At 37.8% G+C, this 24,685-nt stretch overlaps 1 protein-coding gene across 9 annotated transcripts in view; it reads right to left on the reverse strand.

Moving 5' to 3' along the window:
• mitfb (melanocyte inducing transcription factor b) overlaps positions 1-24,294 on the reverse strand; it is a 28,964-nt gene extending 4,670 nt beyond the window's left edge. The window contains exons 1-9 of one of the 9 annotated variants that reach the window (XM_086278842.1): positions 24,259-24,294; positions 11,861-12,101; positions 2,685-2,900; positions 2,328-2,423; positions 1,953-2,070; positions 1,538-1,630; positions 1,385-1,441; positions 1,159-1,234; positions 92-239 (exon numbers count right to left, since the gene is read on the reverse strand). In XM_086278842.1, the coding sequence (XP_086134968.1) occupies positions 92-239; positions 1,159-1,234; positions 1,385-1,441; positions 1,538-1,630; positions 1,953-2,070; positions 2,328-2,423; positions 2,685-2,900; positions 11,861-12,101; positions 24,259-24,275 (1,062 nt within the window). In that variant the 5' untranslated portion in view covers positions 24,276-24,294. Of the gene's footprint in view, positions 1-91; positions 240-1,158; positions 1,235-1,384; positions 1,442-1,537; positions 1,631-1,952; positions 2,071-2,327; positions 2,424-2,684; positions 2,901-3,813; positions 5,085-11,860; positions 12,102-16,218; positions 16,323-23,149; positions 23,361-24,258 lie in introns of those variants that run through there. The other 8 variants (XM_086278837.1, XM_086278835.1, XM_086278836.1 and 5 more) reach the window with 8 other exon arrangements.
• Between the last annotated feature and the right edge of the window lie 391 nt (positions 24,295-24,685).

The following is a 24,685-nucleotide window of genomic DNA, read 5'->3' on the forward strand; positions in this document are numbered from 1 at the left end:
CCAACATTAGTATAAACGTTTTTCTCCTCCCCTTTGAAATCCCTACACGTGACACATTTTTGAATTTTCTCATCTTCATCAAAGCTTTTACCTGTATTCTCAACATCAGATGCCGGTTGGCATGCTCAAGCTTCTTCTGACGATTCTCCAGCTCCTTGGCCCTCTGCTGTTCCCGCTGCAGCTTCCTGATGTAGTCCACTGATGCCTTCAGGATAGTGCCTTTGTTCCAGCGCATATCTCTGATATTTAAAAAGGAACCATTATTTTTACATCCAAACGTTTAAATGTCAGTAGATAGTCTAATGTACGCCTCTGCAGTTAACAATTAAGAAAGAGGAGAGAATAAGATTGAGGAAAAATGAGCAGAACTTTTGCAGAGGTCATAAAGTTCTTTGCAGAAATTGTTACTACACAAGACGTTTATGCACAATAGGTAGCCTGAGTCACAAGCAGTCATAAGGATGACCCTGAGCTCCCTGAAAAAAACATGAATGTTGCAGCAGATGTTTTGCAGGAATAAAAAATGATCTGTAGTCAACTTTATGGGAAAACATCCCTCCTGAGGATTTCATTTGTACAGTTAAGGTTAAGTTAGGTCAATTTGGAAGTGGTACTTACACCTTACAGGCAACTAATAAAAATTGGCAATGCTAGAAAGAAAATGTGTGCCTGCTTTTTCATAAATGTGTACTCATTTAAACCAGGTCTGCTGGTGAGAATCTTGAATTTGTGCATGTGGGTGGAGGAACCAGCTGGACTTAATCAAAACAACCAGGGCTGAACAGACATAACAAAAGCAACTGGGATCTTTTTAGACCCACAGGCGAGGTCAAAGGGCACAGCGATGAGAGAAGAATATGGTTAAAAGCTGAATTTGACAGTGTAATTATTATAAGCCTCATATTACATTTACAAATTTACAACATTTGCCTAAATCGAAAGATCTGTATAACTACAAACTGCATATAACTGAATGACCAGCTAGAAAAATGCAATTAAAACACAAATCATTTCCGTTTGCTATTTCATAAGCAGCAAATCTCTCCACTAATCTTGAACACTGAGTTATTAATCTTGCATTAGACTGGCTGGATGTTTGTGGTTGCCATTACATGTATTTTTAGAAGAGTTAATGTAAGAATATATTAAGTAACTTACGGGTCATTTGATTTTGGAATTAAAGTTCCCAACTCCTTAATTCGATCATTGATGTTAAACCGTCGCCTTCTCTCAACTGCAGAAAAAAAACAGAAAGGGGAAAGTATAACTAGGAATATAAGTATAAATATATAGATATTAACAAGAATTTGCTAATGTACTTAAAAATGTAGTTTAATAGTTAACCCTGTGACAACCAAAAGCACATTTAAATATTCTCACTTACTCAAATTGTGGTTGTCCTTCTTCTGCCTCTCTTTTGCCAGGGCTCTTACCTCTGCTTCTGAACAAAACGCATTTTGGTTGATCGACTAACCCGACAAAGCACGTATACAAAATGTGCAGCATCCACATTTTAAAGCTGAATACTCAGACGTACCCACAGGGAACCCTTCAGGCCTTTGATAGGTGTCAAATTTGCCACAGGATCCTGACTTATCCAGCATATGCATGATGGCCGGGGATTGTGAAACTACATGAGTAATAATGTTGTTTTCATTATCACAATGTACAGAATTGAAATGCAATACAAGACAATAGAAGACATAATCATGTAAAGTCAACATCGCCACACAGAGGAGGATTACAAAAGCTGGACTGGATACAAAATGCTATATAATGAGCTGCGCAAAGGCCTGGAGAGTAGAACGTTACATTATCATATGTTGTTACAGAATTAATGTTGCCTGTGTGATACAGAAGCTGAACAGATATTGTTAAATGGCACAAGTTAAACATCTGTAAGAACTTTATTTATTTTTATTTCTATAGCTCTGAGTAATTTTCATGCTTACCAGAGTATTCCCTTTTGATGTTTGGCAGGTTGGCAGGGCAGGAGTTGCTGATGGGCAGACCTTGCTGGGGCATACCCTGATTGCCATACATGTCAATGAGGTTAGCAGGCACAGGGATCTGGGGAATTGAGAATTAAAAGAATTGAGATTTAAAACAGAGAGAAAAAGACGTAATATTATGCATATTATTGTGTTAAAAAATGACAGTTACATATGAAGCGCAGCACAGAAGAGATAAATTACAAGGTCAAAGTATTACACCAAGGTTGAAATCTGACATCATGGAATTTGCTTCTGTTTTACCCCAAGACACATCAAATGAAACGCAGTCATGTTGTAAACTGGCTGGTATGGATAAATCATGAGCATACATACCGTGTTTGCCATCTGAAGTCCTGGGTCCATTAGACCGAGGATGTCATCGCTGTAACTGGACTCCAGACTAATAATGTCATCAATTACATCGTCCATCTAAAACCAGACAAAGTACAAATAAGTCCAGCATTACTGATCAATTAATGTCCAAGCATCATTAACCCTCTCAGGCTCAAATGAAACTTTTTGTTGCTAATGCACAACCAAGTCCTGCAGTGGTACTTCTGAGTAAAAAAAACCTCATAAAATATGTATGTGGGGTAATCAGGTTGTTAGTTTTTAACTGTTGCAAATCGGCAACGCCTGCCTTGAGAGGGTTAAATAAAAAAACAGCCTAAAAAACTATGGAGACCTCACCTCTTTCTCGCAGTTAGAGTTGAGGGTCAATAAGGCCATAGGGCTGTTAGGGGCACTGTTGCCCGGCCCTGGCGGCATGCCCCCGTGGTCAGAGGACTGGTTGGGGCAGGGCAAGCTCAACGCCTGAGAACCAAGCTTTCCCAGGTACCTCTTCACCTGCTGCTGCTGGGACCGTTGGATGTGGTACTTGGTTGGGTTCTCCAGGTGAGTCTGAACCTATGAGTGGAAAGATGAGTGAGGAAAATGCCAAGAAAAATGAATATGTATGTGAGAGGTAGGATATCTGATCTAAAGATTAATGGGTGTGTTGATGGTTGCAGGAGGCTCCACAGAACTGCTCCAACTACTGAAAGAGAAGTTATGCAAATATGCAGCTTGGCCACAGTAGCAATGAAATAGCACCAAAAGATGGAAGCTCATTTCAAAATGAGTGCTGCTTTTTATAAGTGCTGTTTCAAAGTTGTCTTTTATTAAAAACAACTCTAAATATAGCTCAAAGTCTTGTCTGTTCTTTGTATTTTACAGTACAGAATATAATATTAAAATCAACTTGACAGAGACTTCAAATCCTACGATGCATTATGCATTTTTCTTTTGAGACGCTGTCAAGAGTTGTTATCTCAAAGTCTCAGGAGTAAACAGTTTCCACATATTTTTCTTCAACTCCACTACTTTCTGCGGCTCCTCAGTAACAGTCCACATATTTTAAGGAACAAATATTGCACACGCTCCTATCTCTGCACTCGCCGCTTAAGGATAAATTTGATTTCTGTAGATCATTAATCCCCACACAGCATTAATGATCCAGAAAAGCTTCTGCAGGCAAATAAACAAACTTCAGAGGCAGTGTCTGTCTGGCTGTAACATTTTAAATTGAGCAGAGCTGCTCCAATCCCCCTCGCCTTTCCAAGTTTATATTTAAACCTTCCCGTCCTGTGCTCGCTTACGTTTGATGCAATTACGAATCAGTTTCAGGATTGCAAAATGTGGACGCTGTAGTTTATGATTCAATTTAGATACATAATGCAGTATCATAAATGGCAAAGACACATTTGTGTCAGTTTAAGACGAGAAATTTCAATTTAACCTCTCACATTATCTTTGAATCTATATTCATTTTTAAACATACCTCACAAGGTTGATATCCAAGCATCTCAAGCATCATTTCCTGTTTTAGATGTCCGATTTAAAACAAACAAACAAAAAAAAACAACAACTCTAAACTGAGGAGTGCTCTAGCTGTTTCCTTCTTGGTTGCACCAGACGACTAAGGCTGCTAATAGGAGGACAGACACACCAGCTCATCTTTTAAAAGGCAAGAAACTTCATTAGTTATGCATGTCAGGGAATCTCTGTCAAATACAATGAGCCTTTTTAAATGTGTGTTGTTTTATGTAAAATCTGTATTTATTACTTTATGGTGTATCACTTGATGTCAGGATGTGGTGCAAACAGTTAGAGCCTTTGTTTTGGAAGGGCACCTCTTTTACTGAATCTTGCCCGGGGTGCTTACTCTGCCCTATCCACTTTGTTAACCCATGTGGATGCTTGGCGTGTGCTCCCTGTTTAACACAGCACAAAGAATAAAGTCTATGTCATCCTTAGTTGTCTTCAGCTTTTTAATTGACAAGAACAGGCGAATCATAAGCCCAAAAGAAATTATGCATTTTGTTGTGCATAAACTTTAAATGTCTATGCTTATTAACAGACCTGAGGAGGCCACGGGCTGTAGATGAACTCTAAGCTACCCCTGGCATTTTCCTCTGCCTATGTGAAAACTTCCTCAGTTTGCACACTGCACTCAAGAGTTTCAATTACAGCGAAAGGTTATAAAAATTAGTTGTTGAGACTGCCTTATAGAGTATAGATATTACTTCGTCCCATCTGTTGAAACCGATTCCAAATAAAAGTGTGATAGTCATTCATGTGTGCAGGTTTGCAATGTTCCAGATGTATATTTTATTATTTAAAATCATTGGTATTTTCTGTACACTATGGACATTCCCGTGATCGGCCTTATAATGCATAACCAGTATTCTTATTAACTATGCACTCACTGAATGCAGATTATTGTAATCTAATATAAAGGTTTTCATCCAGCACTGTCATAGAGATCATATATGATGTATATATTTTGTGTATGTTCTGAAAATCAACAGAAATGCCTCTCAGTATTTGCAGATTTACACATTTTAATTCAATAAACTCTGAAATATAAACTAAAGCAGACTAGTTTGAATGACTTAAATCACTTTTACAGGTGTATGTAAATAAAGCCGAGTATAACCATTAGGTCAGGTGAGGTTATCAATCTTATTGTCTCTCTGTGACTGTCAAATTCTTCTTTCCAGAACAGAAGCTCTTTCAGAGCCTCTTTTCCATGTTCATGTACCATTGTTCTTCAGGGGATACTCATGTGAGCCACATTAACATCCTCTACAACTGGCTATTAAAAATTGACACTATAGCTAGTTTTACTTACAAGAGCTGAGTCACATTATCTAGTCACACTTTGTATATCCTGCAGCTAAGACTCAGATCACCTTGGGCCGTAAATTGTCCTCACAAGGTTGTAAAGCTGACACCACAGAGGGGGGCACATTTACAGTCAGTCAATGACTCATTAACAAGAACGACATCACACTCTGGGCAAAAGAACGAGGCTCATTAGTGATGGTCACTAACAACATTCTTTATTCTTTACACTGCCTTCACCGTTGGTGTATTGTTATGCAAATGACGTCACCAGAAAATGTATAAAATTTGATCCATAATTGGATTTTATGCCACTTACTTATATATATGATGAAATGATTACATTTTAAAACTGCAGAGGCTCCGATCCTGATAATGGACTGAACCTAATCAAGAGCTATTAATGAGCAACACAATTATTTGCAATGCACGCATAAATAATGTGTAAGCAAACAGTGAATTCTTGTTATCTATGGTATTTATCAAAGACACAGGCTGATTTAAGTCAGTCACATTTAGAACAGGCTCTTAATTTTTCATTTCGATGCTGAAACAACAACCTTTGTTGTCCTACATTTTAATAAGGCCCCGTAAAGTTTTGAAAAAGAGAAATGTGTTCTGAATACATATCAACTTGATGTATTTATTTATTTATTTTTTAATAATTTTGCTTTAAAACTACTGTTAACACTCTATTTCAAAAAACAAATCAGTATGTGGGAAAACCTGTATAATCCACAGCATATGCCACAGCACAACCAGCGGCGTTGCAAATGTTTGTTAATTAGTGTCTTATTTATTCATATGAACTCTTATCTCAGCTTCTTTCAGCTGCTCACTTATTTGCAGGGGGTTGCCACAGTGGATGGATCCACATATTTGATTTGGCACAGATTTTGATGTCCTTCCAGATGCCCTTCCTCCCAGGGATTTATGTCTTCTCCTAGTCCTAAACGTGTGATCTTCTGCTTTGTAGGTAAATGCTTTAACCCCTACATTATGGAGCCTCTACTAATACATGTTTAAGCACAATGAAGAATTCTTTCAAGTAGTAATTACATAGACAGTGAGTGATTTTTCTGAAAAGTCTCACATCTTAGTTATTTCTTAATCTCAGAATCGAGTTCAGGTCAGATTCAGTTCTCAAGTATTGCAAATTTTGCTGATAATCAACCCCAAACATCAAGAATGGAACTGAAACTCCACACTGTATACTGCTTAGTGTATCAATTTGTATTTAAACAATCCTAGTGGCACAATTAATGTTTGTCAGATTTCCCAAAACAATTAAATTAAATTAAATTTAAATTTAATTAAATTTTTTTCTCGTTTTTGTTAACCAGGCAGGTTCTTCATGGTCTATTTAGTCTTATCAGTTGTTTTTTTGCAACACTTGGAAGTGCTGAGAACAAAGTGAGATGTCTTTGATTCTTTTTCAAAGTTGTATGTTTTGAGTAAAGGAGAAATCAGAAATGCTGGACAGAGTCACTGGATGTAAAATTTACAGCTTAAAAAATAAAGCGCTACTTTTTAAAATCATGGCAACTGTTTTGCTTTCTTTCTGATTCATGTGACTAGTTTGAGGCTAAAATCATGCCTTTTGATAATTTGTAAAGGTATTTGGAATTAAATCCCACTCTTAAAAACATGCTATAACATGCTGCCTCTGTGTCTTCAGGCAGATGATGCCGTATTGGACAGAAATATGACAATATACAGTAATATTTCTAATACTTGAAACTCTCTTTTTCATTCCCTGTTTTTCATTTTTGTAATATTTCCGTTACTGTTTGAGATGACTTGCCCAGTCCTTTCAGCATAGATACAATGATGAGACATGTTTCCTCCTCCACAGCTTTTCTTTCCCAGCCTGTAGCGTTTAGCCTCTCACATTTATCTTTTGGCCCTCTGGGGAGGTCCAGACCTCCAGCTTGTAAGCCACTGCTGTAAGCATAAACGTACAGAAAGACTGTTTGTTATACACACAAAGACACAAGTCTTGTGTGTGTGTATAACAAATCACACGCACATGGGTATTTTTGGCCTTTCTAGGCTTCTCGGCCTCGTGTCCACGTGCAGACACAGCTTTTAAGTTTAAGTTGAAAAACTAATCCTTTAGAAAACTTGCATGGGAAACTTTTTATGAACACTGTTTGTCAGTGATGATGTTTAGACAGAAAACTCACAGTGTCAGTGCTTCTTATTCGCCAACAAGTCTTTGGGGTTAGGGTTATATCACCGTCTGTTAGTTTGGCAAGCTCTTGGCAGTAGAGTGTTTTTGTATTTTCATGCAGACAGAGATTTGTTTTATAAAAAACAGTGATTGTGTGATTGTGATTTTTCCTAAAACTATTTTAAAAAAAAACACCCATGTACGTGTTAACTAATCCTCCATCCTTGTCTCATGCATTTTAACACACCCACAGCTGATAGCTGGCACTGTCTAAAGATAGAAACAAAAAAAAAGTTTATAAGGGATTACTGTAGGAAGCCTACGCCACCCCCTCTCTCTCCCACAGACACACACGCACACACACACACACACACACACACACACACACACACACACACACACACACACACACACACACACACAGAATTCTAATATAGAAACAAAGAGGGCATTCAGGGCATTATGTGCACAAGACAAAGTATAAAGGTGCCCTAATTAAAACTACAAGCACAACTGCATACACCCATTAATACAGCACATGTAACACTTGGCTTTGAGTGAGTAAAAGTCTTGATTCATTTGTGCTACATTTACACACTGCAGGGTTAGGGTTAACTAAAATGATTGGCCGATCAATGAAAATGCTAAAAAACAAAATAAACAAACTAATAAACGAACCTATTCTGATAACTTAATTTGTCATTTGAGTGAATTTTAAGGTGAAAGTAGTTTCTAGATTCAAGTGCGGTGGAGCTAAGAATGTAAGGACTTGCTGCTTTTCTTTATCCATGTGATAGTAAACCGAAGATTTTGTGTATTTGGACTACTGCTTGTAAAAACGAGCCTTTTTTAAGATATGAAGCTGGAATTTAACCCTTTAAAAAAATGGTGACTTTCGTTTTTCACTAAAATGTAGCAAATGAATGAATGACGCAAACAACAATGCAAACATAAAAATAAGATAATTTCGAATGAATCTCATTCTAGTACATGTAACTAGTAGGTTTAGGCAATCTGTGACAAAGACATGTTTAGCAGGTTGAAATCTGTTTGTTCTGTCTTTACATTGAAATGAGCACAGGGGCTTCTTCTAGCTTGTTTTGTCCTCAGGGATTTCCTAAATTATCCCACATAATTAGATGATCTCACTGTTTTGGGTGAATTCAATGGAGCCCCTGAAGGCTCACAGATCCCAGCCTGGAACATCTCGACCTTGTCAAGCCATACGGCTCCTGTTGTTACATGGAAATAATTTTAGGCGTGACAAATCATTAGTTTATAAGCTGGAAAAAGGATCATTTAATGGTGTGCTTACAAAGCTGGCACACTTTGTGGAAGCACAGAACATACATAGAGTGACAAACATCTACAGGACTGCTGCTGCATATAAACTACGTGCAAGAAGTTTATCGTGGTGATGTTCATGATTGATTTAGAACAGATACATCACGTACTATTGCACACATCTACAATCAATCATTAGGTTTTCAGTTTCTGTAAAGGCCCAGCACGCAGAATAATGAATTATAGAGAGATCTTAGTGCCAGCAGCCAGCATTCAAACTTCACTTAACAGTCTTTCCAAAATACAGTTTAGAAATGTGGCATCAACTACTAACTCTTGGCATCTGTATCCATGGAAAACAAAAAAAGCTTGTTGTTTATCATCTCATTTTTAGCCACCAACAGGCCCAAGGGCATAAGCAACATAACCCCCAAAGAGTCAGAAACACTGCAGAAATGAGCACAAAGCATCCAGCTGTACTAAGAGAGGACGTAGGGTTAGTGCAGAATGACAAACAGTGATTTGTATTTTTTTGACTTGCATGCTACAGGCATTCCATGATGGGCCAACCAGGATATATTAACAAGACTGCCCCCATTTTCTATGCAGACTAGAAGAATAGGCCACTTTGTCTCACAGTTAAGCTGCTAATGTGCTCTGCAGAATTTGCAGACAGCAACTGTGATGCTAATGTGAGCAGCAATTTATGGGTTTTCCTCTGTACTTTTGTAATGCTGTCATGCAAAAGCCCAAATTACCACCGAATAAAAATCGTGTGTTGTTTGTATAAAACTTGGGTTAAAATGAGCAGGAACTGCTAAAAACAAAACAAAAAAACTCCAACCAAACAAAAACAGAGATTATGATCACGTGAATTTGCTCATCATCTACAATCATATTGAGCAAAAAGGTACTAATAACTAACGTGATTAAAGTGATTAATCAGTATTGGTTACTGCGGAGAGAAATGTTATTAAAGCTATCCTGTAATTTCATGAAATGAACACTGAAGGTTTTTTTTACATGTCATTGTGTGCTGAATCAGTTCTGAAATCCAAACCAAACTGAAACATCTGTGTGGTACTTCTGTGTATTTTCTTTTGTATATCGGTCACGAGCCGTCATATAATCCACAAAAATTGTACAGGGTACTTTGTTCTTTTTGTGGCGCCATAAATCCTTTGAAAAAGGAAAAAAAAAAATCAGAAATCATTTTTTTAACCCTTTCAGAAACCTATCCTTCGTAAATTTCAAAGCAGTGTTTTTTTTCTCTAAAATATTCCATGGAATGAAAGGGCTGGGGGCTAATTACAAGCATTCTTCACTGAATTAGCGTTCGGTGTGTGGTAAGGCTGTGCTCGCCTTTTTCTTGATCCCCAAACTGATCCCCTTCTTATTCCTAAAAAGGTCAGAGGTCACTTGGTTAATTAAGGGTCCAATCAGTCTTTACATAAACTCATCTGAGCTTAATGTTTGCACTTTTTGAGGTCCAGCAGCTCTGCCTGGTACCCCTGAGCTTTATGTGGACTCTGCTAATCTACCAACAGACAGGAGAGCAGGTTAACCCAGCTCAACAGCACCAAGCTGGAATGGCCTTTTCATTTGAGGACTTCAGTCAATGAAGAATTTCTGTAAGCTCTCGCCAAAGCAGAAAAATGACTCTAACTTGATGTATTGTACACAAGGTTAGGGTTCGGGGAGGGGGCGTCCTAAGTCTTTCAAAGAGCTGCAGATTATAGAGAATAAGTAATGTTTATACAGCGTGAGAAGGGTAATGTTTTCAATGGCTATACTGTTTTTGTCCTTTACTGTTGGCCCATGCCACACACATCCAAGGGTGATGAAAGTGTGGCTGGGCAAGCAACCATGAAATCTCAGAGAGTGTTGTGGGTGGATTTAACTCAACAAAGATTATTCAGTAAATCACAGTTTATCGGCATCGTTACTACTCTGAGATTAAACAGTGCAATTAAAATGTAGTAAATGTCTAGGTAAAATTATGACTAAAAGCTTTTAGCATACACACAGCTGAAATTGTTTGCCAAACATAATGGATAAACAGCGTGAATAGCTTCATACAACTGTCAGCTAACAGTATGGGTTAACAGTTGAAATCGCAAGATAAAACCACAACTAAACTGTTGACATAGTACCGATTAACTGATTAAACTTTTACCTAACAAGCACAAATGTCTGACATAGACAGATTTTTAGACCTTTAACTACAGGCATTATTAAACATAAGTATTTGTACGAGATCCTCTTATGTGTCACATATATTTTTCACGTGGAAGACTTGTTCCTGTTATTGCACAATTTTCTAAAAGAGGAAGTCAGAGACAAAACCAGCTGCTTATTGACAATCCATGTTAAAGAAATGCAAAATCTAAAAATGCACAAAAAGGCAAGTGTCCTCGTGAGTAATTACACTAACTACACAATATCTTAACACCTCGATATTGATATTTTTTTCAGAAATCACAAACAGAAAAGTTGAAAAAAACGCACTAAGTTGATATGTAAGGAAGACAAAATTCTCATAATTTGCACAAAAACACTTTCCAAATCACTACCACACAGTGTTTTTTTATAGGGAAAGCCACTGAATTCAAGGTAAAATGCCGGAACAAAAACACTACAAAAAAACCCAGCAATTATACCAAAATCCTCAGAACACGACAAGTCGAATGAATTTCTAAAGATGTTTCATCAAGATTGCAACCTCTGAAAGCACATGCTGTGGACAAACAGAAAGACTTACCGAAATGCGTTGTTAAAATGTGCTCTCGAACACTACGGTCTCTACTCGTACAGAAAATCTTAACAGTCTCCTGTCCCTCAGACTGCCAAGGAATCAAAGCTATGAAAAGATGTGAATGTAGCTGAGCAAATAGGATTAAAGATGGCTAAATCCAAATGGCTGGAAGCACAGCATGCATTAAAGAGGAATTCTCTCAGGAAAGATAATCCCCATATACGCATTTTAACACACTTCACTCACTCCTGTTTTTTTTTTTTTTTTTTACACACAGTCATAGTAAACCATGATTGCCCGACTATTCATGCACGAGTCACTAAAATCTATAAATACATCTGGACCATTCAGGCTGCACCAATGACACATACAAAGTTTAATTCCACAAGTGGAAACTTTACACAGATACCGTAACAGCCTTCTAATAATACACACCACCCCATTCTTTGTTGCTCCCTACCATCAGAAACTTGAACCATGCTTTCTTACCTTTAGCACCTCCATTGGGACCTGTGCAGCAGGTGGTAAACTGACCGGGACACTGACATTGATGGCAGGCGTTTGGGCCTGTGTAGTTTGTGTGTACTGGGAGGCCTGTTGTCGCTGCTGCTCCCGCCGCTCCTGCTCCTGAAGCTGTTCCCGCATCAGCTGTTGCCGCAGCAGGATGCGCGATGTCATGGCCGAGGAGCTCAGCGGGGGCTTGGATGAACTGTGTTGGTCTGACGGACTGCTGCGGAGGGGAGAAAGGGATGATTGGATAAGATAAGAGAGAAGGCAGAGGGTCGATTAGAAAGATGAGGTGAAAAGAAAGAGTGCTAGAAAGGTTAGAAAGGGGTCAAGAAAACCAGAAAAAAAGAAGAAAATTGAGGGACGATGGATGTAATAAAAAGCCAATGTTAGCATGAAGAAAACTGGCAGAGAGGATGACTTCAGGGGAAGAAGTCAAAAGGGAACTATTAGCTTTTGTTCTGCAAAAATTAATATTAAATGACTGGTTGATCTATGTTGATAACCTGTTGATAATACTTGAATCTCCATGAAATCACTTACTATCAAGATCTATTATCAATTAAGATGTCCTTTCAAAAAGGAAAACAATGTTGTGATTTTAATGACTTTGGAAGGCACAGGCATTTTGCATTTGTAGACAAAACAAAAAGAGGAACATTTTGTCTGTAAAGGTTGTTTCAGTTTTCCCACTCTTTTAAATTTAGATGGCTACTCCCCAGACAGAGTCCTGAAGTCCTAAAATAGAGAGTCTCTGCTGAAGCAGAAGTTGTCGGGACAAAGCCTCCATCGAGTGAGTGATCCTTTTGATAAAACTCAGTAAAATGTCTGGCCAATCCAGCTGTGCAGTAATCGCACTAATTAGCCAGCGGAGTCAAACAGCCTCAGCTTGCAGCGTATTCAGTGGGTGTTGAGCCCTCAACATACCATAAATCTCCCCTCAGCAGTGGATATAATCTCATTGTCTACAACCACACCCACTGAACCCTGCACCAGATATTAGACAAAACAATACTGTATAACAAATATATATAATAAAATATATTATAAAAGCAAAACACAGGCTGAACTCTGGCTTTTCTCTGGAAGCACTTCAGTGGTTTGGGTGTCTAAATTCAACAGCTACGTTTCTTCCTTTGTTCCTTTGTGCTTCACCCAATATATGGAATCAGGTTTAGTGTTCAAAAGAATAATTCCTTCTGCTGTGTGACTTTGGGCGATTGTGTTTCCTTTCATCCCACAAATTTCATAACAAAAGTCACTAGATCTAAAACTCTTGATTTCCTCTGCCAGAGCCAGAGGCTTTGATTCTTCTTTTTTTCCTTTAATCTACTTCAGTGATTAAATGATCAACGGTTTGTTGCAAGAACAAATTCGTTTCTGTTCCCTTTCTTTTGGTTTTACAGTTCAAATGTGACATTTGAATTGATTTGGAACTACAGATGGATTTATTGTTACATTCTTTGGATAAACTAGAGCTGATTAATAATAATAATAATGATAATAATAATAATTAGTCACGTTTGTTACATGTTGAATGCTTTTGGTTGGAGAAATCAGCTTTTGTTAAAATGAACAGGTTTTTTTTTTAAATGAACGCTTAAATAAAAAAACATAATATACACTGAATAGTTTAAGTACATAAATGTACTGGATAGTACAGTACCTTTATCACCTACTAGAAATCAGTACTCCTAAAAACTTGAGGAACTTTCTGCTTAATTTGGATTTTCACGTATCTGACAGCTACATTCATGGAGGTTTTAAAAACACAATGAATTTAACAAAGAAGCTGTAATGTGTGGAAAGAATATAAAAAGGGCAACACAGTAGCATACAGTTTAAACTACCACTTACTTAAGTGCTTGCTTTTTACTACGTGCTTCTAGATGCACAGAGTGGCTTGCTCAATTTCTGACCACCAGGAGTGCTACTGAGCAAAGTTTTTGGGTGGGTCCACAGTTTGTATGGCATTGTTTGAATTTGTGTTGTGCATAAATGTCAAGGTTATAGTTAACTTCAACTAAACTCAAAGCAAAAACTGGTGTGAAAAGAACTTTATGAACCTACATAAAAGTGAAAAGTTGGAAAGAAAACTAAAATTACATGATCAGTTACAGGAAATGTTTTTTGTTTTAGTCTTTGTAAATTTGCTCACATTTGTCAACACAACCAGCCTGAGGAGGCATTGGTGCGTGCTTATTGAGAATACAATGTGTACATAACTCTTAAGTCAAATGTTTGCATAGTAATAGCCATTACAAACTTCCTAAGTCTTGCCCCTGGCAAATAGCCCACTTATTAAAATAATGCAGTAAAATGAATACTGAAACTAATAAAAAGTAAACTAAAAGGAATTATTTTTAACTAAGAAAAATTTAAACATGCAAACCTATTTTGAAAGCTAACTTAGCTTTACTGAATTAAAAAAAACAAAACAACTAAAAATAAAGTAAGTGATGAGTGACTCGGTGAAGGTACTAATGCTTTTAGAAACCTGTCAAATAAGTGAAGCTAAACCAAGTAAGCCTCTATTCTGCTCACAGGCCTTACAATGCTACAAGATTTCTCTTTGTGCATCCTTTTGTACTAGTGTATATGGTCCTCAGACTATCAGTATAATATTCCTTTATTTTGATGTTGCTTATGGGAGAGAAGATCCTGTATCCTGTTTTTGCTTGTATATGCTATAAGTTATGGTTCTTAGAAAGCATATAAAAATAGTAAAAAATTGACATTGGCAGAAGTAAAAAGTCAGAATTGCTCAAGAAAATTACAATCGACAAGTCTCTTATAATTTTATAACTTATAACCGCTTTGCAATTGATTAAGAACTAATTTGTAAAGATGATGTGAAAACCACACTGATTCTGAAAAGCTTGCTGTCCAGGCTTGAGCTGAATTAAACTTGTTGCACATTTATGGTGGAGTTTAGAGTTTTACAGCAGGACAAAAGTGCATTACCATGTTATTCTTTATTCATAATTGTTGGAAGAAATAATTGTAACCGAATTAAAATTCTGATACAAGTGCGCAACACTATGTAATTCAAAGCATTGTAGGAGGTAGCATTTTAGGCTAAAAATTTGATATGACATGATCTAGGGGTAGTGTTAAAATAAAATAAAAGTATGACTTTGGAGAGTTTTTTTCTCGTAAATTTTTATGTTCTTTTTGTTTTTTTGTAAATGCACCTGTTTTGTTTGTGTAAATTTGCTATTTTTTCATAAATGTGAAATTTTTTCTTATAAACTTTAAGAAAATTGCAAAATTTCTCTTTTCAGAACCCTGAAAAAACACATTTATTTCTTTAGCATCTTTAGCTGCCCTATTACAAAACTGTACAACATATGACCTCATGGCGTTTTTTTAATACGCTCTTAATAATTTGATTGACTTGTGTTTGTGTATACGAATGACCAGAAACCTCTCAGAAAGGCAAGGCTGAATGTCTCTGTCTCTTTCTCTCTGTTTCTTTCTTTTGACTGTTTGTTGGCTCTTTGCCAAACAAACCCATGAAAGACATAAAAAGCTCTTTTGTCCTTTTAAAATTTCATTCGTGTGTGCGCACACCTCCTCTTATGTTCGTGTGTATCTCAAGGGAAAAAAACGGAAAAAACAATGGTTGTACAGTCTTGAAGAGTCCCACCCACTCAACTCATGATTCCTCTGATTCTGCTCACTACTGTGCCTTCATCATACTTCACCATTAGTCAAACTGTCAGAGCTGAGACTTTGAAGCAGAATTCAGTGACACACTAAAGACAACAAACAACCAGGAAAATTCAGCTGCAATACTGCATCAAGACAGAAATCAAGTAACATTGTGGAGCGACAAAGTCTGAGAAGAGTCAAAACACTGAGCTGTTAAAGGAAAATACTCTCCAATAAAGATGCACTGCAGCTGTAAAACTGCTGGTAATTGACAGGCGATCATTCTGCAGACCTAATGACTTCTGTGTGACTGAATAATAACTCTACCATTACAGTCTCATCAAAAAAAACAAATAACTAGCATGCCAAAACATGATACCTCTTCTGTTATTAACTTTATGTCTTAAGTATGAGATTTCTAAGCTTTTCAGGTACTCGCTCCCTCGCTATAAGTGACCAGTGACCAGCTGCAATTAACTATAATAGACTGATAAATGTATATCCTGACATACAAAAACTATTCAGCACATAAAAACACAAGGAGAAATCTTCCAAGACTACTTCCCACATATAGCCCAGTGCATGGTGCCCTTCATGTGTACATAGTGTTGAACAAACATATAGATTCCAAAATAAAGCCCAAATGCACTGCAGCAATACCACAGATGCTGAGGCGCCATACTCACAGACAATCAAATGAACAGGGTCTGTACACTTGCACTCCTACAGCCTCCATATTTGTTTGTTTTTCCCTGAAGGTGCACCACCCGCCCTTGGAGAGCAGTGAAAGTCATGCTGGTGGTGCAGCGCTGAAAGTGTGTCAGAGAGGGGAGGCTCCAGGGCCCGGCCTGGAAGCTCCAATCGCCACGCAGAGTCCCAGGCATAGGACCAGCCCCGTGCAGAGCAACAGCAAAGCAGAAGAGAGGAGCGTGCAGGCGTCCACTGGAAACACACTGTCCATCAATATGCCGCTTTAAAACCACGCAGATAGTGTTACGCTTAAAGACATGTGCCGACACGTGTTGGGTAGATGGGCTACAACCAAGTAGGGGTCGCTGTCCTGTGAAAATCTTGTATCTCAAAAGTATCATAACTCAAAAACGTGTTTGCTTTTGCCAAGTGACACTGCATTTTAGAGAAACTGAAAGGATTTCAAATGGTTTATTTAAACCTTAAAGTCTCCCTTTATTTGTAAAATATGCTGCTTATTGTTTCCTCTCATGTTTGACCTTCACAGTGCATAATAATAAGTTTGACACTACCAAGCTGACTTCACATTCATCTGCTGAGACATTAACCTTAATTTGAACTATTTATGTGTACATATTAGCATGACTTTTTTACAGCTTTCATGGCTGATACAAATACTCACTTTCAAATGACAACTGCAAAAAAAAGAAATAGTACTAGAATGCAACATATGTTCTGCTGCTGCAAGAGGCTGGCACACTACACAATAGAAATGAACTGACATGAAAGAAAAAAAAAGACACACTATGTGCTTATTTTCATTAGTTTAAACATCACTCCCCAGATTAGGTGTATTCTAAAGAACCACATTAAACTCATTAAAGCTCAACTTTTCTCCCGCTGGTGGCCGTTCAGTGTGTTTTTCAGGAAGCAGACAGTGACTTACGCAGACCACACTGCATATAACTATACAGTGAGCACAGGATAAGAGCAGTGAAAATAGGCAATCTAATCAAAACACAGGCAAACTGAGTACTAGTAACAATCCTGTCTCCTATTTCTTTCTCTCTACCAAACTGCAGGAGTTGCTGCCCTTCTAGCAGACTACACAACCTCTCTGCTGGAATACAAATGAGTGATTATGACCCTACATGACAGTGTATTGATCTACTTGGACTCCTGTGCTGATCAAACATGCGCAGCTTGGTGCAGCTGGCATGATAGTATGAAGTCAGTCACAAGCAGGCAAATCATAGAAAATAGAAAGCATCTGTATGCATGTCTAGACCGTCAATTATGTGGGGTTTGTACACAGGGAATGCAATAGAAGTGATTTTTTTTGTTTTTTGTTTATTTGTCTAAACACCAAACAGAAAAACAACTGTACAAATGATTTAAATTAGGTAAATAGTTCAACCCTGCAAATATCTCGGTAAACATCTGGGTAGAAACTTTGTATTTACTGTGCATAAACACTGCATAAGCACAGGAAATGCCTTAGCATCATCAAACACAGACAAAACAGCATTTTGTTGTATAGCCTATAAAGTTATATATAGCAATGCCTTTTTGGAGATATGGTGGGGCCCTACGCATTATTAGGTACATGGTTTTAATGTTGTGACTCACAGATATCCTGACCTGTAGTAAAGCAGCAACTGTCACTGACTGCTGCTATAATAGCCGTTTTAAAAAAATCAAACAACCCAATGGTCTACAAAACAATGGCTATTCCATAAAGAACTGTTAAAATAAAATTTATACATAATTATTTCACTCTCAAGTACAAAAGCACAACAAAACAGGGTCAGTCATAAAAGCATCTAAAAAGAAAATCAGGTACTTTGCAATGTGCTTCCAGGAAGCCAGGACTGGATGGAATAACTAGAACTTGCTGGGTCTTATTTCTGTAATTAGGCTCTGTGCTCTTAGTAATTCCCCTCACTTGTGTTCGGCAGGATGGCCTGCTCTAGCTGCAGCTCCCTCTCTTTCCTGTGTGCTTTAACAATGAGTAAGTAGAGCTTCCAAGGACAGTAAGGAGGAGCCTTTGATACGTTTCCCTACAGCAGGTTGAATGAGTGCAGAAGATTTTCAAGTTCATTGATATAACAATGATGTGCAAGCACAACATAACAGCTTTTCATTGTGAGACTGATTTATTCTCGGCTTTCCTTGAAGGTGATGACAGACAATCAACACATTCTTTCTTCGTAAATGAACCATGGTAACGATTCGTTGCTGTAAAATATGACTCTGAAAAAAAAATAAACAGACGCAATTATGTGCGTCTTAACCACAAGTTAAAATTTAATAATTAAGTCACCGTGTAAAGGTATTTGTTTTAGCTGTTTAACAGTGAAGTGTGTTTTTTTTTCAACAGCTAATGCATGCAAGTAATTACTTGTTATAACCTCTATATATCCTTGTAATAACAACTTACTGCTTAAATAGTTAATGAGTCATTTCCGTCTTTTTTCAAGCGAACGTGCCAAAGATTCACTGGTTCTGGTTCTTCTTGTATTTTATTGAGTAAACAACGAATTAATTCTGCACTAATCAATCATGAATCATCTAGTTGCAGGCTTCAGACGTGATCATGCCTGAAGGCTACATTTCTTTTAACTGTTAAGAATAATGACTTGTGTCAATAAAAGCGACACTCAAAGGCCTCCTCTGTTATTGCAGTTCCTTCTGGGCACCAACAGAGGCAGACAAAGATCACACGTCAGGAATATTGCAAACCCAAATCAATCAGTAAATAAAAGATGTAGAGTTTATGATTTTTCTTTATTTTTATTTTATTCTTTATGAGGAAATCTTAAGCAGATGTGCTTGAAAAGCCACATAAGAGGTGAGAATGCAGAAAGATAACCATGATTACAGGACAAGTTGTTCTGACTGTATTTTACTCCAGCCTCAACACCTGTCTGTGTCACTTAAGCCCCTCGGTCTTTCTTAGATCATGGATGAACCTTTTTGGCATCTCTGTCTAGGACACCTCGTGGGAACAAGCTGCTCTGGACACATAGTTTCATAACCCTCAAACTCTGACTCAGCTCACGACCACTGGCTCATTGCTTTGACCTTAAATGCCTATTCTGTACTTCAGTTCTATTGCAGAAGAACTTAAATTGATTTGTGGATGTCTCCATCATTTTACTAAATTCTCTTTCCCTCTTCCTTATTTTAATTTGAAAGGTTTATTTTCTTACCAAAATATTACTACAAATGACCAAGATCTTCATTTGCTTGTTAGACACTAATAAGTTGTGAAAACTACAATATTTCTTCTGTATTTCTCTGCATCCTTGTCATTTTTAGGTAAAGTAAAATGTCTCTTCCAAAGAACTCGATCCACATTCAAGGCCCATCATCTTTCCAAACATGCCTGTAAGGAGTGTGCATTAACAGCAAGCCTGAGGTTATTTTCTTCTCTCAGCTATCATTATTATGCAAAGTGCCCCAAGGTTCATTATAATTTCTTCTTTACCAAAAACAAAAGTAAAAAAGTAAACAGAGTTTTGCAGCGTTAAAAGTTTTGACCGCAGTCTTTTTTTTTTTTTTTTTGGGGGGGGGGGGGGGGGGGGGGTGTAATTTATGATTCAATTTTTGCTGACTTAAATCTGACACTTCTTTATTTTCAGCTGTGTAAAAGAAAGTTTTTTCAGGAGACTTTGAGTTCCATTCATGTTTTACCCCCCAGGCCAAGATCCAAGACAGAGAACCCAAAGTGTAGACCCGACCCACAAAGACCCATTGCGAGCTATTAAAACAGATATTTACTGAGCAACATAAACCAAGTCCCATTGTAAAGTTTTCACATTCATTCAATTCTTTATTTTCAGCTTTGTATGATTTGAAGAAAGATTTTGAGGAAGTCTTTATATTTAAACAGACAGAGATGCGCTAACAACAGTTAATGAAATGATTAACACTGACAATCTTGCTAGCAATTGCAGTTTTGCCAGAAAACCTTGGGATCCAGCATTCATGCAGGTGTAACTTTGATACATACTTCCACGCCAAGATCCCAAATGACAAAAAGTTCAAAGCTCCATCCGCAAAAACCCAGTCCCACAACCCACATGACCAAAGGGTCTGCCAATAAAAAGGTTCAGAATACCACAGAATACCCCCAATGTCTTTGCTCCAATGGGCCACAGCTGTTTTTGTGGCTTATAACAAGCAGGGGTTTTAATGTTGTGGCTGAAAGATGTACGTATGGCATTAAATGTTAAAAGTGATCATTCTGGCATAAATTGTTACGGAAACATGTTAATTGAGCAACAAGAAAATTTCATTGTGAGGCTGATACTAAAGCAACACATTTGTTTGTTTGGTTTCTTCTGCCTAGTGTCTGCTAATCTTTACTGGCCGGGGATCTTTCTGTGTAAGACATTTGCATATTTATTCATCCATATGGATTTAATATAAGCTATGCTCAAAATCTAGTCTGTTCATTAGAAAGCAAAACTTTCAGCCTCTGTATTGACTGAGGGTGCAAAAAAAAAAAAAAAGATCCCTAGACTCACAGTTTCTGATATAACACATTCCCTGCTAAATTTATATAGCTTATTTACACTGCATAGAAGACTAGTTTTGCCGCCTGTCTCACATCTATATTAGGCACAAAAAGGTTGGCACGACGTCAGCAGCAGTCTGTGTTCTCTGTCAAACTGATACGCAGACAGCCAAAAAACAAATAGATCTATGAAAGCTAAGATGACATTTTGTCGCACACAAAACTTCAAATTTAGAAACTTCTTAAGCAGCTATTAGGAGACATCAGACAACTCGGTAATCAATCAAACTAATTATAACCATTTTGCACAAAACTGTCTTATGGCACAGTCATCGTGATTATTTATTATGCTGGGTCATCTTCATGTGATAGAAAGGGGAAGTGGGATACCTTCAATCAAAGCCACGGTTCAGACGACTTCACACATTCAGGAGAAAAATGACATAAAGAAAAACAAACAGCAAAGATTCAGAAACCGTGCTGATACTTTGCGTATACTTGGAATGGCTGCTGCTGCTGCTACACCAGCGACGAAAACAACACAGCCTCAGATTCAGGCCAAGGGTGTATAACAGTGTAATGACATTTCACTAATGAAAAAATTGAAGACATTAGTTTAAAAAATGCAGAACTAGGTTAAAGGCTAAGACTGTCCAAGATGACAGTTCTTCCTCAAACAGTTCTTCTAACTGGTGTTTTGATTGAATTTAGAGAAAACGAGAGAAACCGCAAATCTGCAAGAAAATATCAAGAACGAGAGGAAGGAAAAAAAAAATAACTGGAGTCTAGCGAACGTCTGCAGCAAGAGTTCTGTCCGAACACAGTGGCGTACTGTCCTCTGGATGTCTCGCCCTGACAATGAGGCCATGTATCACCACCTCTAAACTACGTAACAGAGAGGAGCAGACACAAAATACAAAACCTCTGACACCATCCTGGTAATAGATGCATAATCGTCATCACCATCCTCATCACAGAGGGGCATGAAATGTTATAACTTACGACTTATATTACACCCCAACAGTATTTCATTGTGATTTGAAATCATCCATAAAGGTTGATATGCAATCATAAATTGCATAGAAAAAAGTTTATTATTTATTTAATAGTAACACCTGCCAAGGGATCTGTGGTTGTTACATGTTTTCTTACTTAATTTAAATTGAATCAATCACACCAACTGAGTATTGAGAATACTACAGTTCACTGTCAGTGAGGTGTTTAGAATAAGAACAAAAACATGGTCCCCTAAAATATTAAAACAAAAAAATAAGTCCACCTTCCAGTCATCTCATAGATTTTGCTTCATATTTCCCAGCTCTGGGATCAGTTTTCACTCTTAGTAAGAGTGAAAATTGTAAGACAGCAAAAAGGGCATTTTCTAAAGTTTCTCAGTATTGTTTTGATATGCTACACAGTAGACAGGAAATCTGTCATTTCATTGCATTAAACACGTGTATAAGACACATGTATAAGACATCAACCTTGCTGTGCATTACTTCCAGAAAAAGGGTGAAAGGTGAAACAACACATAGATCTGACTCAGCTAAATGTTTCTGAGGCCTCAGTGTGTCAAAGCTGAAACTAAATTAGTAAACGTCAGTGCTGCAAGCTGTTTTTTGTTTCTGTTCTGTGTCCTTACAAGAATAAACTGTTGTCAGGACTTGGAGCACTTTGTCCAGTACTACATGCACTTAAGTTATACAACTTTTTAATAGGCCAACAACTTGCTGAAAACTAAATTTTGTCTGCCTCTTTGGTTGCTGATTTATTTTATTGGTGAAACAACTTTAGAGCATTTAATATTAACTGTGAACTTATAAAGAAGGCAACACTCCTCCACTGAAAGAAACATCAGGTTTGATTTATTTATTTATTTATGTTACCACAGCTTATCTAACAGTTAATACTTTCTTACACACTTTTGACACTTCAAAGCTGTTAATGCACAAGGTGTAGTGCCATAGTAGACTTATGGCACTTTTTACACACTTGTTGTTATGCAGTTATACTTAAAAAATAGGTAGTTCTCGGGAGATTTAAAGAAAAATCTCATAAATAACAATAAGTCACCATTCTGCTTTAGGAGCACCTGAATATCAGCCATCAACACAAGACAGGCAGAGCATCACCTTGCTAAACTCTGACCTGTCTGCTCCTCTGTGAGCTAATATTTGAAGTTGATGTTGACAAGACAACACCCATGTGTTGCATAACTTCATGCAAGCAGGATGACCATAAGGAACGAGGGCTGAAACCCGGGACCAGCTTCAGTAACATCAATGAGGAAGCCCGCACATTCATAGACTTTGGACAACACTTTAAAAAGTCTGCAGCCTAATTATTACCTTAACCCCCAAAACGCTCCAGCGTGAGAAATAACTGTCCACGGCAAAAGAACTGACCTGTTTTTCAAGGGCTGACTCTTCAATTCGTAATACGTTTTAGGCTCCTCTTGAAAATCCTCTCCGACCTCGAAGTCGGGAACTATTCCCGATTCCGACTGCATACTTGCAGATGTCAACTTTTGGAGACGCTAAACCCTCTTTAAAAAAAAGCAGACGGGTGATATTCGTGCCCCAGTAGTCCGCACAGTACCAACCGTCAACGCAAGCCGCTTCTGCCCAGGATCCGGAGCTCTGTAGTCCTTCGCGGCAGCGGCTAAACTGCAGCTAACGGGCTGAAAATGATCCAGAAACTACAACTACCAAGATGCTCCGGGGATGTAAACGTCAGCACAATTCTGATTGGCTGCAGTATCCGACGGGATTTTTACCCCCCCCCCCCCCCCCTTTTTTTTTTGCTCGACCAGTGAAACTGAAATGTCAGTTTCATTTCCATAAGCAATATTTATCCCGCAATGTGGATTTCGTAATAATTGGCTGTAAAGACTTATTTTGAATTAGTAGCGTCTGCTCCAGTGGCCGTGCGTCTTTGCGGTCTTAGATTTTGCATTTAAAGAAATGGTCTGCACATTTTGCCTGAATGCAGATACATTTAATATTGGTTAAAAATAATGGAGGGCGTTAATTTGCTATCACGATAAAAATGAATTATTTTATACCATGCCCACCGCCCGCAAAAAAATAAAAAATAAAATAAATAAATAAATGAAAAATAAAAATCCAGCCTTTGTGACCTGGGCATGCTGTTCAAGCAAGTTTGCGAAAGCATAACTACATTGTTTGCAAATAAAAATAAAATATATAGTGAGTTGTTTTTAAGCCTTTAAAGCACATATACCCAGAGTGACCTTGAAGTAAGTAAGAATCAGACTAGCGATGTGAGTTTCTAAAAATAAAAAAACAACAACCCAAAAAACAAAAAACACTGGATGTAGCAGTCAGTTAAATGAGTAAATCTGGAAGCAATCGCACAGAAACTGTTCAGAAAATCTAAATAAAAAACATAAATAACGGCACTTCTTACATTGCAGGTCATTCACAGCCTTGATATTTAGTGTTTTAAGTCTCTTATTGGGTCATGCAGATATTGCACCTGACTTTAGACCAACCTCAAGACGAGCCTCATGTCTCTGTTTTTCCCCGTTTCCCTGTGCAGACTGACTGACCGCTCGTCTCCCACTCTCCCCCACGCGCTGTTCTCAGCACACCAAGTTTGGTCTCCTCAGTTAAAGTCTTGTCTGCCACTTGGGGGCAGTATAGAGCTAGAAAACAGTTTCGTGAGCCCGCGGGGGTGTGGGGGGGCACCCTCTATTATAAAATGGAAATTTAGAGGTAGTTCAATATTTGCATTCACCCTCATCCTGTTGAACTGGTTTAAAGTCTGTATTTTATCAATGCAAATAGAATGCAAATATGATTCTGCTGGAAAGCACATACCCGGAGGCTAAAAATAAAGCCTTAAATAAAACGATGATAGCTGAACAGAATGAGAAATGGGATCAGAATGTTTTTTTCTTCTTCTGTATTTCTGCAATA

The sequence above is a fragment of the Aulonocara sp. 'chitande type north' Nkhata Bay genome, linkage group LG20 (genome assembly GCF_057382095.1).
Source record: "Aulonocara sp. 'chitande type north' Nkhata Bay isolate Kocher_YH1m ecotype deep benthic linkage group LG20, A_spYH_male_GT1.1, whole genome shotgun sequence".
NCBI classification, from domain to species: domain Eukaryota; kingdom Metazoa; phylum Chordata; class Actinopteri; order Cichliformes; family Cichlidae; genus Aulonocara; species Aulonocara sp. 'chitande type north' Nkhata Bay.